The sequence below is a fragment of the Typha angustifolia genome, chromosome 14, assembly GCF_048772165.1.
Source record: "Typha angustifolia cultivar Huaian chromosome 14, ASM4877216v1, whole genome shotgun sequence".
Taxonomy (NCBI): Eukaryota; Viridiplantae; Streptophyta; class Magnoliopsida; order Poales; family Typhaceae; genus Typha; species Typha angustifolia.
The window spans coordinates 2,367,624-2,382,942 of record NC_133252.1 but is presented as its reverse complement, the minus strand read 5'-3'; the positions used below and the strand labels follow the sequence as shown (position 1 = coordinate 2,382,942).

Genomic DNA, 15,319 nt, shown 5'->3' with positions numbered 1-15,319 from the left:
GAAACCAGCCCGTTTCGGCCCGATAACAACGATTCCAACCCGAAACCACTGAAAACCGGACCACCTCGTACATTTTAAATCCCTCTACCTCTCCTCCGTTTAGTTTCTGGATATAAGCGGAATCGAGGCGAATGAGTTTCGAAGAGGAACCCTAGATTTGTGCTCCGGATTCGGTTTCTAGGGTTCCGATCATTCGGCGTGGAGATGGAGATCTTGAGCAAGCTCCGGAATTTGGATGCGTACCCCAAAGTGAACGAGGATTTCTATAGCCGGACTCTCTCGGGCGGTCTCATCACGATCGTATCGTCCATCGCGATTCTCCTCTTGTTCTTGTCCGAGATCCGTGAGTTCTTGCCCTTGCTATATTCTTAGCTAGTTTGTTGTGATTCTGGCACGAAATGTTTGGTCAATTGATGAAATAATGATATTGGAGTTTTGGAGTTATGCGTTGAAATTAGAATGTTGAGGTTTCGAGACTTGGGTTGATCTCTGTGCTCCCATTTTTTGTTAAATGATGGAGTGTGTTGGATTTACCATTCTTTTCCTGTTCTGGTCCGAGATCCGTGGGTTCTTGATGTTACTTTCTTTTTCTTTTTTAACTTGTTTGATGTAATTCTGGTGTGAACTGCGTGGTAAACGGTGAATGATAGGGATATTGGGTTAAAGGATTTATGCTAGTAACTTGTCGATCTCACTTTCCTTATATGTTAAATGATTTTTCTTTTTTAACTTGTCGATCTCACTTTCCTTTTATGTTAGTAATTCCAAATGCTGTCAAATTCTTGATCTTCCTGTCTGTTATCTGTTGAGTGTGCTTTTTCTTTGTTCTTATTTCTAATCAATGAGACTCTTTTTCATTGTGAAATGCAGCATTTGCTTTGTGTTTTTTCTTGGTTAGAGTGTGGAATACAAAGTGAAAGGTGGCAAACTTCAATCATTTGCTTTGTGTTTTTTGTTCAATGGGAGAAGAACCAAGTTCTGCTTCTTGTCCTTGTTGTTGTCATCTGTTCTGACAAGCTGGATTAAGTGTTGAAATTATTATTAGGTGCTGTACTGCTATGAGCCTTACAGAAGATAGTTGACCTTTATATAGCTAGCTATTATAGGTTATGAGAAGCATGTCAGATTGACCAAGTCAACATAGAATATTGGCATTGGCCCAGCTGACCAAGTCAACGTAGAATGTTGGCATATATGAGCTTGATCCCTACCTTGCATTTATAACTCAATTTTACCTCAGACTTTGGGTTCAACTTTGCCAATGGATCAATGTGAAAGAATCAATGTTTTGAAAGGTGGCCATGGATGGTGGGCGGTCACCCCACCGCCTAGCACTAAGGCGGAAGGCGGGTGATAAGACGGTCTAGCATTTCTATATTAAAAAATAAAATAAAAAGTATATATAATATATCTATAATTTTTAATACTAATTTAAGTGTTAATTACTGATTTACTGTACCGGTGAAGAAAATAGAAAGCAAAGCTGGCGGTGAAAGGGAGAAAGAGAAGGAGATATTGAAGAAGAAGAAGAAAAAGAAAAATCTTGGCCGGAAAGGGATCACTTAAAGGGATACCTTAGTTGCTACCTTGCAGGTTGCCACTTCGAGCTGTGAAGGGGAAGGTCGCGCCGCTCGGTGAAGGGATGGCTATGCTCGGCTGCTAGCTTACCAGCGCTGCTCGGAGCCTTGGCGAGACTGAGAGAGGGAGACCAAGAGTGAGGAGAGAACGATGAGCTTTTTTGGGCTCGAAGAGATCGAGAGAGAGGACGCTCGGGGAGATAGATAGTAAGGAGAGAACGATGGGTTAGTTATTTAAACGGTTAACGGTTAGCCTCAAGATCTGACCTGATATCGATTTAAACCCAATACCATTGGGCTTTCCCGCAAAACGATTTAGCGGGCCGTCCGGCCTGCTACGCGCCTTGGCGGACCGCCACGCGATTTGGCGACCCACCAAAAGGCCTAGACGGCCTGGCCACCAAGCTAAGGCCATCTGGGCTGTTTGCGGGGCGGCCGGCGTGCCGCCCCGCCATTGCGGCCGCCTTGACCGCTATTTAAAACATTAGAAAGAACTGAGCGAATCCAGATAACTTGTAGTTATCCAATTAAAGTAGTTACCAAAAACCAAAAGTAATCCAAAGTTTTAGCATCCTATTGCATTTGTACTGTTGTACTTTTATATTATAAGGTTAATATTTGTCTCATCCTAACAAAAGCAACAATTGGAATATCTCTAAACCAATATGACATAATGATGATGCACATTAGCAGATTTTGAAATTTCATGGTTAAAAAGTACAACCTTGTGAATCGTAGAAGCTGGATCAACTCCTGGAGATATGGAGAAAAACTTTGGCTTGACCCTTGTGCAAAGTGAGTTCTTGTTAGTTGGGTTCTTTGCTGATTCAATTTTATATGCATGTGGATTCATTTGTATCTTATTATATATTGATTTGTGATCGCAAAACATAGTATGGTTCAGTGAATGTCTATTAGGCTGTATTTACTATGGTAGCATAAGCTACTGACCATGCAATCACCAGAAAAGGCGCATTCATTTGAGATGCTAGTTGTGTATATGATGATTGTCTTAAGTAACGAGAAAGATCTTCTCTAATATGTGACATTTGCTATGCTGCTTGTCCACTTAAGAACTGTGTATTAGATGTTGCTAATGTCTGGTACTTTTTAGTAGGATTATCTTATATCTGATATTATTGCCTGCCTTATTAATTTTCTCTAGATTGTTTTTTTCTCAATATCATGGAATTTTGTGCATTTCAGAAATTTTTGTTTTCATATCCAGTGCATTTACAGCTTGTACTTATACTTTTGCAGGATTATATCTATATTCCGCAACCGACACAAAGCTGATAGTAGATACCTCAAGGGGAGAAAGACTAGGTGTCAATGTTAGTTAAAACATTTGGACCTTGTCAGTTACTAGTTTTCTGTCTTAGAACTCACAACCTGCTCTTCACATCAATTCATTTACTTATATGTATTGTATATTTATCAGCTGCATCTGATAGATATGTTTCAATATTTGGACTCGTAAGTCTCTTAAGTGTCTTATGAAGCCACTCCTTTTGTTTCTACAACTTGCAGTTGGACTAATATTTGTTTTTCTTACTTTATCATTTCACTGTATAACCACTTTTTGTTATGTTATGGGCTTTGCCGATCCTTGAAAGGGGATTTTCCACGGCATGATAAGGTAGTTTGGTAGAACCAGGATGGAGGGATACTTAATCTTCATATGCATATCTTTTCATTTTTTGTTCATAAAAGCATTTGCCATAATTCAACTTCATTATTGCTGTATACTGATGTTTTCAAGTCATTCTGCAGTTTGATATTACTTTTCCAACCATTGCTTGTTCACTTCTTGCTGTTGATACCATGGATGTTAGTGGAGAGCAGCATTATGATATAGTATGTTTGCACATTTTATCAATACTGTGCTGCTTTTAGCTTCAACCTTCTTGTTCAGATAGTGTCCATCTAATTACTATATTTTGCACATCTTTGTGGACATTTTCTTGCAGAAGCATGACATAATAAAGAAAAGACTTGATTATCTTGGAAATGTAATTGAATCAAGACAGGATGGTGTTGGTGCTCCTAAGGTAATCTCCACAACCTAAAGTGGCACAGACTGGGTGTATTTAACTTTTTAATTTTATGTAATCAAAATTAGAAACCAAGAATTTTAGGTATTGACAATATGCATAGTTTGTCTTTTTTGAATGAGAAGCTCCTGCGTATAATCAGATATCTCAAGGAAAATATTTTGATATTTGATTTGATATATGAATACAGTCTTTGAATTGGTTGATGGACACGCTACTATTTAGTGCTTGCTGAGGGAGGAGCTTGCTCCTACGATCCTTTTTGAACTATAGTGATGTTTTGCTAGTAAAGTGATTTGTTTTCTATCTTTTTGTTTTTTGATACTTCCAAATAGCTCAAGCAACAAGTTCATTGATCCTTCTGTTTTCTCATCGAGAGGGTTTTTTTCTCTATAACACTTAACATTGGGGAAAAACTAAATCTCACTCGTTGTGGTCTATAACTTGAGAATTGGTCCTCATTGTTCAATATTTATAACTGAGATTGATGTAGAATGAGAGTTTCGAGCAAAAAAATGAAGTAATAAAAACCTATGAAATCCACCAATGAGAAATAATTGGCAACCTTAAAATATAAAATTATTCATTAACATACAACAAGAACATCTGAAGCCTTTATACATGGGAAAAAACAAAAGAAAAATAGACTAAAATATCATCACATAAAAACACTAAAATGCCTTCAACACAAAAGTCTCACTCATAACTATCACCTAGCTAAAATGTCACAGGGTTGGGCCTTGAACTTTGGTTGGTTAGCTGCCTACTCGGTCACCCATGCTAGGTTCTATTTCCTTTTTTGAGCTGGATTGCCCCATTGGATTGGCATCCCGTCGCCTGTCCAGTCTCAAAGGATGATGAGCAGTACAGTTGCTGATAGACATATGTCTTTAGCCGACTCTTGAGTGACACGAGGTGCCTCACTTTCCTCGTGCAGCAAATGAAATGACTCTTTTCGATCCAAGTTGAACTTCACTCTCCGGTAGCTGGGAAGGGAGTAGTCATTTTCGATCGATCTGCTTATGTACGAAACAAGACAAACCTTTCCTTGTACTCTTTGCCTTGTCTTACTGAAACATTTGGGTCATCCAATGAATGGTAAAGCCCTTACAGAGCGCAAGTATACATGTCTAAAGGTGATGTCTACACCAGCTCTCTCAGAGTGGGAGAAACTCGATTCAATCGAATGTGACTAAGGATGGCTTAGGTAGAACTCTAAGAAGTCTGGACCAATTTGCTGTAGCTTCTCTCGAGCAATCTACGTGCTGTCAGAATTCGGATGGTCTCTTTATCAAATTACGATACAATAAACTTCTTTGTATTAGATGCTATTTGTTCAACTAAAATAGACTATTTTTCTTTTATGTGGATGGAAAATGAGAAGTGGTAGGTAGCAGGATATGGAGGGCTAAAAATCGGTTTATCATAAGGATCATCTGAGATGGTCAAAAGTGATTTATAAGCAGCTAATTCCTCAATATTAATAGTGGAACTAACAACATGATTAGAACGACAATGATATAAGCATTATGTTCTACACGTTTTAATATTTGAAAAAGTCCACCTTTACGAGCTTGCAATTTCTTGTAGTTCCAAATGGAAATAGTTATTATCTAATATGAACCATGATATTATCTCCCCGTAGCATGTCTATGTAAATTGGCATGTAGTTTATAAGTTCTTCTGTTGATTCAAAGACTCTATAACGAAGTGACATAGGGCGAAGATTTAAAAGTTTACAAGCCTTAAAACCATGGACAATCTCAAATGGCCTCATACTTATTATTCTATTAATGAAGTTATTATATGTAAAGTAAGCTATAAGGCCTTGTTTGTTTTGAGTTTAGAGACCCTTTCTGAACCAGTTTAGGGACCCCAAATTGGTTTAATAATCAAACATTTTTATCTTTTTCGTATCTAATCAAGTTTATTCTCTAAAAAATTAAGACTAAGAAATAAGACTAACTAATTGAGTTCGAGGCTTAGTCTCAAACCAAATAAGACCTAAGAAGAATGAAATCTTAATGTGATCAATCATGAGACACTATAAAAGATTCTCTAAAATATGATTCACAACCTTTGACCATCAGTTTGAGGGTAGTAACCTATCGAAAATAATTTCATGCCCACCATGAACCACAATATTTTTTAGAAGTAACTCATAAATAGAACGTCCCGATTCGATACGAGTGTCTTAAGCAAGTCATACATTGTGACTAGATGGTCGAAATATAGTTTAATAACATTTGAGGCATTAGAAGTTTTAGTACAGGAAATAAAATGAGCCATTTAAAAAAACGGTTTATGACCACAAAGATAGTCATGATTTCGAAAGGTACATGGTAAACTAAGTATAAAATTCATGCACACATTTTACCACAAACAATTTGGTATAGCTAGCAAAGTGGACAGAGTAGTGTCTTGCAATGGTTGGCCAGTTGACACGTTCAACACTGACCGATTAACTTGGCTATATTATTTTTGAGGCTTGGCCAATGAAATTGGCATTCAATCTCCTTGATGGTTGAAATCGTTTGAAATGACCCGAAAAGCTACCGGCTTGAAATCGTCCAATCTCCTCGATGGTCATAAATTTAGGCTTGAAATTATTTTTAATTCAAGTTTGATCAGAGCTTTGATGAAGCTTGGCTTGATTACACCCCTAGATATTATAGCATCAAAGATTATAGAGAATATTGTTGCATGGTTATTTGAGTTAGAAACAAATAAAGAGAAGGTATTCCTTGGCTTTGGGTGCTTGCCCAAACTCCAACTTAGTGCCTAGGTGGTACATGAACCATTGGTTGCCCATGTGTTACCTAGAGTCTTTTAATGCATTGGTCATGATATTCTCTAAAATCGAATTGAAGAGTGGCTATCATCAAGTTAGATTTCTCCTGGGAGTTAAACGGAAGATGGCTTTCAAAACGAATAATAGTTTGTGCAAATGGTTGGTAATGCTTTTAGGGATTTCTAATGCACCGAGCATATTCATGCAAGTCATGACACAAGTGCTCTGACTTTTCATGTGGTGTATTTTGATGACATCAATATAACTAGCTGAAGGAGCAATATTTGGATCATTTCCGACAAGTCTGTCTTCCCAATTGCACTGCCAACCTCTATCCCAATGGAAAAGAGTTCCTTCCTGTGGATCAAGTTATTTTTTCAGATTTGTAATTTAGTTAGAATCTGCTTTGATCCCCAGGAGAACAAAGTGATTGTCAATTGGTCTGAGCCACAAAATATTGACAATGTTTTCAATTTTCATAGGCTCATTATGTTCTATAGATATTTTATTCGTGGGTTCAATAAATAATGTCTCCGATTATTGAAAATCAAGAGAGGTGATTTTCAGTGGACATGATCTAGAAATAAAGCTATTGAGGGAAGTCAAGAGAAGGATGGTGAAAGCTCCTATGATGCATCTTCATGACTTCTGATGTCTTTAGAAATGGAATATGTGGCGTCTTTAGCCAAGAACATCATTCAGTTGCTTATTTTAGCGAGAAGCTAAATGAGGCCAAATGAAGGTATTCCACATATGACACGTTTGTGGCAAGACGTTAGTATAGATTTTATATTTGGTTTATAACTTACCTTTCGAGAACACAACCCAATCTTTGTGGCCGAAGACCATTCTATAAAATGGCTAAAATTTATTCTCCATACTACAACTTTGTGACTCCTCAAACATTGTTAACCTGTATTTCAACCATCTAGTCAGGGTATATGACTTATATAAGACTATTGTATCAAAGTGTGACATTTGGTTTTTGAGTTACTAATGGAAAATATATGGCATATGGTGAGCACAAAATTAAAATTTTCAAAAGCTTACAACCCTCAGACTAATGGTCAGACAAAAGTTATCAAGACAACTATGGTCTTGAAAATCAAGATCTGCCATCAATGAAAGTCGGTCCGAAAGCAAGAAAGGCCCAAGCACTGAAGCGGATGTGGAAGGGGAGAATGACATCCGTCTAGCTGTAGCTAGGAATTTACAATATCATGAGTGATCATAACATGAATTGGGGGTTCATTATTCTTAAAACTCAGTTTGCATATAACAATTCCATTAATGAGATTATAGGCATGAGAGCATTTGAGATTCTCCATGGTTTTAAGACTCATAAATATTTAGATCTTTTCCCTATGTCGCATCATTCTAGAGTCTCTGAGTTCGTAGAAGAATTTGCGGATTCACATTCTTTTATTACATTAATAGATTAGCGAGCGAATCAAAATTACTAAACGTTAATAAAAACTATAAACCAACTTATAGACATACTAAGGAATTCATATTGAAGGTTATGTCATGCTTCGTGTTAGACCTTAATGGTTTCCATTTGGAATTGTAAAGAAGTTGCAAGTCTGTAATGGTAGATGTTTCCAAATATTGAAACATGTAGGATCTGATGCTTGTCTTATCGATATTCTCTCTGATTATTGTATTAGTTCTATTTTTAATATCGAGGGCTTAGTTGCTTATAAACCTTTTTTGACCATCTCAGGTTGCCTTTATAATGCAACTACTTCAACCCCTCTAGATATGCACTTCCCATCTTCCATCCATACTAAAGAAAAAGATAGAGGCTGTTTTGGATAAAAAGATTATATCTAATATTGAAGGAGTTCATCATTTCTTATAGACTGTCTAGATTTTGACGGCACATGGATTACTTGATAGGAGCTATAACAGATCGATCTAGACATCTTAGAGTTCTACTAGAGCTGCTCTCAATCTCACTTGACTGAGTCGAATTTCTCCCACCTCGTAAGAGCTGATGTGGTCACCTTTAGATATGTATTCTCGCACAGGCGCCGAAGGGCAGCCCACTTAGTAGCACTCTAGCTAGGTGATAGGTCATGAGAAAGGGACTTTTATGTTTAGGGCATTTTTGGTCTTTTTATGTTAGGGTATTTTGGTCTATTTTTCATTTGTTCTTTTCCTCTATGTAAAGGCTTGAGATGTTCTTGTTGAAGGGTAATGAATAATTTGATATTTTGAGATTTGTCTATTCTTTCTTGTTGGTGAATTCTACGACTTTTGTTATTTTGTTATTCACTCGATACTCTCATTCTATAGTATACCCATCATCTTTTTTCCTCTATAATTTGACCCCCTCAATTATTCAAAATCATCAAAACCTTTAATGGTATTAACAAAAATTACTAAATGGTTATTATACCCCTAAAAATTTATATGTTTTCTAAAGTCATCTATTGAACACCTTTCACACAACATAAAAACACTTACTCTCATGACAAATCGTTCACCACCGTTAAGATCATGATGGTCTAGAGGATGATGTGGTGATGGTGGTGGGATTTATATATAGGGCTATAATTTGGGAGGTGCATGGTAGGGAGTTTAAAAAGAGGGGAAAAAGTGAGGTGTTGAGGCCCATGCCATGAAGAAGAGACCGTTAGATGTTTGTGGTGGTGATGGTGGTAGTGGTAGTGGTATTTATTTAGGATTAAGGTTTGGGAAAATAGGAGAAGGACAAGAGGTTGAAGAAGAGTGTATTTTTGTCTACAATTAAGTTTTTGTGGCAATTTTTTGTTAGAAATCCTAACATCAAACTAATAGAAAAACTTATTTGGTAATTTTAAATAGTTAAGAGGGTCAAAGTGTAATTAACCTAAAGATTACTCTGTTGCAAAAGTTGTAGGGAGTAATATTAAGAAATTGGGAACCATAAGACCTATGTTATACAGTACCAAACTGGTAGGGCCAAATCCTATGCATACCACAAGATGTTTTAGGATATGTCCTTTAACATTCTCAGAGAATACTTGGGAATTGTTTGGAAATTATGAAGTTACTTCTTTTGTAATGATATATTCTATATATTGTTACAAAAGAAATGGGAAGCCAACCAACCCCCTTTTATTATAACATTTAGTGATCTAGTTATTTTACTATATCAAAAGAAATTATTATGGAAGGACATCCCTCTTAACATGAATGGCAACCATATTTAAGTGACGGTGCAGAATTGTTTACCATGGTACTGACAAGCTTGGCTTGAAGCTTGAGCTTTAAAAATAAATTTGTTTCAGACTACCAACTAGTTTCATTTGAAATGCATTGGTTTTGGGTAGTATCAACCAAAACTATGTGTAGGCTGAACCAGTTCGTGCTGAAACTCCGAATTTAATTGAAATGAATGATACATGTTAAGTTTTGGTCTTACTTGTATTACTATAGTTGGCTATGACTTAAAGTCAGAACCTTGACAATCTTGGTTGAGAAAAGGGGTGGATGAACAGGCTTCTTGCTAGCTAACATCATTCATTCTTAAGATGCTAAGCATGCCATGGGAGTCTGTACCATCATCATTATGCTTCAGGCCTTCACTTTTCATGTATTTCATGTGCATGTGGCCATTCACTTCATGTCTCGGAGTGGATTTTACCTGTCTCCACTTTAAGATGGTCACATGAAAAACTCCAAGGAGTCTCCATCCCTATCTACTTATTCACACCTACACTTTTCTCTGAAGTTCCATTTTTTGCTCCCTTCACGCCCTTCTTCACTCTATAGTCAATTCTATCTTCAGATATATTTTTCTTATTCTTGAGGCTTACTCTTGAAGATAGCTTCAATGTTCAACCTTCAATTTCCAACCTTCTTTCACTTCCTGCCTCTGCAAGTTTTCCATATTTAATATTTCATGCAGTTAAGAGGTCTTAATTGTGGTGGCTCAGTCTTGAGAAGTATGCTCATCATGGTTAACATCTTTGGTTGACAAAAGAGATTGTCATAGTATTGTTTTTTTTTTTTATCGTGGTATCTTATCTTTCATCTTTCCATTCTAGTTCTCCATGTCAAACTAAGTAAAATTCCATGCCTCTTGAATCTTTGAAGACTAGATATATGATACTTGTGTTGGATTTATTGGGCCTCGTGGAAAAGACATTCCTGTGGATGCTATTTGTATAAGTTTCTCACAGAAGACTTGCACGAGCATAGTAGTTTTCTTGATGTATTACTTGAATAATTATAATTCACCTCGATCTGTCAACTAAACAGGAAACCTGAAAAGATTATTTGCTAGATGGATTATGTTGTTGAACTTATCAGTTTCTTCTTCTTTATGTTGATTTATATCAGTATGTCAATTAGGTACATCTATGTATACCTACATGCTCTTTTACCTCATACTGTAAAACATTTTTCTGATCTTAGCTTTTATTCATGTTTTAGATTGAAAGGCCTTTACAGAGACATGGTGGAAGACTTGATCACAATGAGAGTTACTGTGGTTCTTGTTATGGTGCAGAAGCAGTATGCTCCTTCATTCACATAAGATTTCCTTATTATTCATTTATTCTATCTTGTCAATTCTGTAATCTTCTGCAAGCCATATGCTGTCTCCTCTACAGTGATTGGCAAAATCTGTTAACTTCATGCCATCTCTTAATTTGGTAAAACAAAGTTTCTTTTTATTTTTCTTTCTACTATTCAGTCAGATGATGATTGCTGTAACTCATGCGAGGAAGTCCGTGAAGCATACCGGAAAAAAGGTTGGGGTGTCACAAATCCAGATCTAATTGACCAGGTGTGCTGAAGGTTTGAAGTAAACTTTGTCGTCTATCTTTGTACTTTTTTAATGACCGGACATCTCTTTTCAATGTAATATCTCATCAATAAGGTCGGAGTTTGGTAGACGTCAAAATAACTTCCTGGATATTCTCTGTCAATCATCAGAAAGTAATTGAATCTTGTGATCCAAATGGGTATTTAATGGTAGACAGTATAAGAGTCTGATCTCCCTAGACTTAAGATATTTTTGACACTATTAATTGTGGTTCTGACGGATATCAATCCTAGGTTTACGTATCACATATGCCTCTCATTAACCAATAGCAACAACAATTAAGCTATTCTGTATGTATAAAAGGCATAGTTCACAGTTAGAATTTTTGGGCTCATATTGATGATCATGGGCTCTCTCTAATTAAAGACATGGATTTGTTTCATGTTCAACTCTATGCAAGGTTCTCTACAAAATCATGTATTCTCATATATTTTGGTCCTCTCTCCCTCTCATGACAGTTATATTTGAATAAAATCACTTACACATATTGATGTACATGTGTCGCACTTATTCTACTTATACCCCTAGATTGTATTGTATACAATAATGTACCTATAAAATTTTATTTTCAGGACTTAATAGTAAACTCACTGAAATCATCCAATGATTTGGGTACCTGCTATTTGGATCCTTTCTCCATTTTGGCCTAGATTTTAGTGACTCTCAATATAGTATATGACGAAGCATGATAACAGAGGACTATGTGATTTATATTCTTCTAAGATTCCATTTTTATAGGATTTTATTTTTAATTATACTCTTGCCGGTGTCAATGTTTCTAAATTGCTACCTATTCTTTTTATTAGTAGTGTTAGCCCTTTTCCAAGTGCTTGTTAGTTTGAGGCTTCCTGTAATTGTATTGGGCGGACAAACCAAATGTTGTCACAGCCAGTCTCTTGCTATTTCTCTGATCGTGTCAATGATCATAATACTTGTAGCTTTCCTGTTTCACCCTTGTGGTGGGCAGATTATCAAACAATAAGTTTCTATTTTGGTACGTTGTGTGGTTCCAAGTCTTTTTAGGTACAAATTTTAATGTAACATATATGCAGTGCAAGAGAGAGGGCTTCATACAGAAGATAAAAGATGAACAGGGCGAAGGTTGCAACATCCATGGATTCTTAGAAGTAAATAAAGTAGCTGGAAATTTTCACTTTGCCCCTGGAAAAGGCTTCCACCAATCCTTCAATTTTCTGCAAGATCTATTGAACTTTCAACCAGAAAATTATAACGTCAGTACAGTAAACTTTTGTATTTGTATTGTCTAGTACATAACTTGAGGAAGCATATCTATGAGCTTTTCTACTTGGTTCTCTACATTTATCTTTGACGTCAGTATGTCTAATCTCTTTTTTCTTTGGCAAAAACCAGATTAGCCACAAAATAAATAAACTAGCATTTGGAAGAGAGTTCCCAGGTGTTGTAAATCCGCTTGATGGGTAAGTTACACAATCATCTTATAATTCAATTCATTAGCTTTTTTTATGCAACAGTATCTCTTTTAATGGCACCTGATTTTAATGAGCTCTTCAGTGTACAGTGGATGCATCCAACGTCATCTGGGATGTATCAATATTTTATCAAGGTAAGCATGAACTTTGTATCTTTTATCTATTTAATGTGAAATTTACTTTTATCTTTGTGTTCAGTGATCAACATTACTTTCGGAGCCATTAGTTGTCATTGGTAGTAAGAGTGTTTGCTTTTATTGTTTGAAGAAAAACTATTTCATAAATTTTAGTAGTACTGTTACATAATGATGCTTTCTATATGACGTTGTATGTGTTGGTCAAGCATCAATGCTGATTATTTACTGATGTTCAGGTTGTTCCTACCATCTATACTGATATTACAGGACACAAAATTCACACAAATCAGGTAAAGTATTTCTTGAGTATTTGTCCAGAAGCAAAGTGTTATGCTTAGCTTTTCTCACTCCTTTTTGCAGTTTTCAGTGACAGAGCACTTTAGAGATACCGTGGGCTATCCAAAGCCTCCTCCTGGAGTATACTTCTTTTACGAATTTTCACCAATTAAGGTAACAATATAAGATGGACAGTAGGATTACATGATTGTTTCTGAAATTGTAATGTTACAGTATTGTTTCGCAAAATTCAGAGACAGTAATAGTTGCCTCGTGGCAACAGCTGGTAGCACAATGTACTGTTATCATGTGGTTTATCAGGTGGTACACTGTAAAATTTAAGGGAAATCGAATACTTTGCATAAACAAATAATAACATAGGGGTGCTATCTGGATGGTGTAATCATAAAAAGGTCGAGTGACATGCAATGGTATAATGATTTTTTGATATGAAGGTTGGTTAAATACTAACTTTATCAGTCAACTGAATTCTTGTTTGTGTTTCTAGTAAAAATCTGAAGAGGTTTTATCTATTCTAGTCCTTGGAGGAAAAAGTAGAAACTATCAAATGATCAATGAGCTTCTCATATGTTTAGAAAAGGCAGGGCCTGGAATTAAAGTTTTCAAAAATGGGATATGTACTTGCACAGATGTCTAATTATTTGAATTTACAGTCATCCAGGTAAGTCATATTTTTTTTTTAAGAAAATATACTTCATCACAAACTCAGTAAATTTTTGCATGTATGTGGACAGTTTGTTATAGGATGACATGTTGCAAATATCTTGCTTTGTTTTGATCAGGTTAGCCTGATAGTCCATTTTCTTGCAAAGCCGACAGAAACTTCTATATCGGGATATATTTTCTTTGTTTTCCTGTTTTTCTTTTACGTTTTCTTTTTATGATCTTTTCCTTGCTAAGATGTGAGTTGCTTAAGCATTGTGGCTTTGGATTTAATGTTATCTATTGATTGTTGTGTTTGCAGGTGCTTTATACAGAGGGAAATACTTCACTGCTTCACTTCTTGACAAATGTTTGCGCTATAGTTGGAGGTTGTTTTGTTACCCATCAGCGCCTTTTGCTACAATTCATTTGATTATGTTTAAAGAATAAAGAAAGTAGATTTAAGTTAAGCCAGAGAAAACAACAAATTTCACCTCACATTCACCTCATCTACGAATTATAAGCATTACTTAACCAGAAAGTATAGTCATCTTTCTTTCATTCACCATTGCCCATTGGTTAAGCATTGGTTTGTGTGATTTAGGTTAGGACCATATATGTTAGAATAGTTAATATGAATGAGAATAACTGAAGTTCCTTTTGTTGTCGATGTTACCAGGCATTTTCACGGTTGCTGGGATCGTTGATTCTTTTATCTATCATGGTCATCGGGCAATTAAGAAGAAGATGGAGCTTGGGAAGTATGGGTGATCTACCGTTCTTCGTGATATGATGTCCCTAATTTAAAGAGAAAGAGGGAGAACAGTAATGGTCGGAAATGAAGGTGATATATTTATGACTCTTGAGATATGGACGCCTGCATATCAGGTCTCCTTTCCTCTAACATCGATGTGTAAACTTATGGCTATTTATTTAAGTGGAACAAATGTTCACAAATACATACGATGCTGCACATTATACGTGATTTTGTAATGGTTTATAATGCTAGTGTCATGCTGAGACTTCGTCCCTGGCATTACATATAACAAATGTTGGTAGACGTGTAGTGTAAGAGATGTATATCGTGATTATTATGATTAGTGCCATTTGTGGACTTTTGTGGTTTAATTATATTTATTTATTTATTTTTATAATTGACGTATATTTTATTATAATGAAAAACAGATGATTTACATGTGGAGTGCATAGTAGAGTTTATTATTGATTGAAAAATTAAATGTAATTAAATTGCCAATAGTTTGTTGGAGCATTTATTCTAGCTTCAGATGAATGAATTACTTATGTTGCTGAAAAGAGGTAAATCTTCAAACATATATTATTACCAAAAATATATCACTTACGGCGTACATTTCTATATTGAATTTTTTTTAATTTTGCACTCACTTGCATACATTTCTATATCGATTTTTCTAATTTTTTATGTTACAATTTATGTGTAAATGTCGGTTTTTTTATTATTATTATTTTTTGTTCGAATCGGTGAAACCAAACGGACCCTAGGAGTTGGCCCAGATATCAACTGTTATATATTAG

General features: G+C 35.8%; 1 protein-coding gene across 2 annotated transcripts; it reads left to right on the top strand.

Annotated features, from left to right (window-relative positions):
* The first annotated feature begins 82 nt into the window (after positions 1-82).
* On the top strand, positions 83-14,927 carry LOC140775951 (uncharacterized). 2 transcript variants are annotated; one of them, XM_073119453.1, is made up of 13 exons: positions 83-343; positions 2,838-2,911; positions 3,351-3,434; positions 3,548-3,628; positions 10,845-10,925; positions 11,107-11,199; positions 12,291-12,470; positions 12,610-12,677; positions 12,772-12,823; positions 13,063-13,116; positions 13,187-13,276; positions 14,088-14,154; positions 14,445-14,927. In XM_073119453.1, exons 1-13 carry the CDS (start codon positions 205-207, stop codon positions 14,534-14,536), a joined length of 1,155 nt encoding a protein of 384 aa, XP_072975554.1. In that variant the 5' UTR covers positions 83-204; the 3' UTR covers positions 14,537-14,927. The 2 variants fall into 2 exon arrangements, with proteins under 2 accessions (XP_072975554.1, XP_072975555.1); XM_073119454.1 differs by lacking the exon at positions 83-343 and adding an exon at positions 500-563.
* The last annotated feature ends 392 nt before the right edge of the window (positions 14,928-15,319 follow it).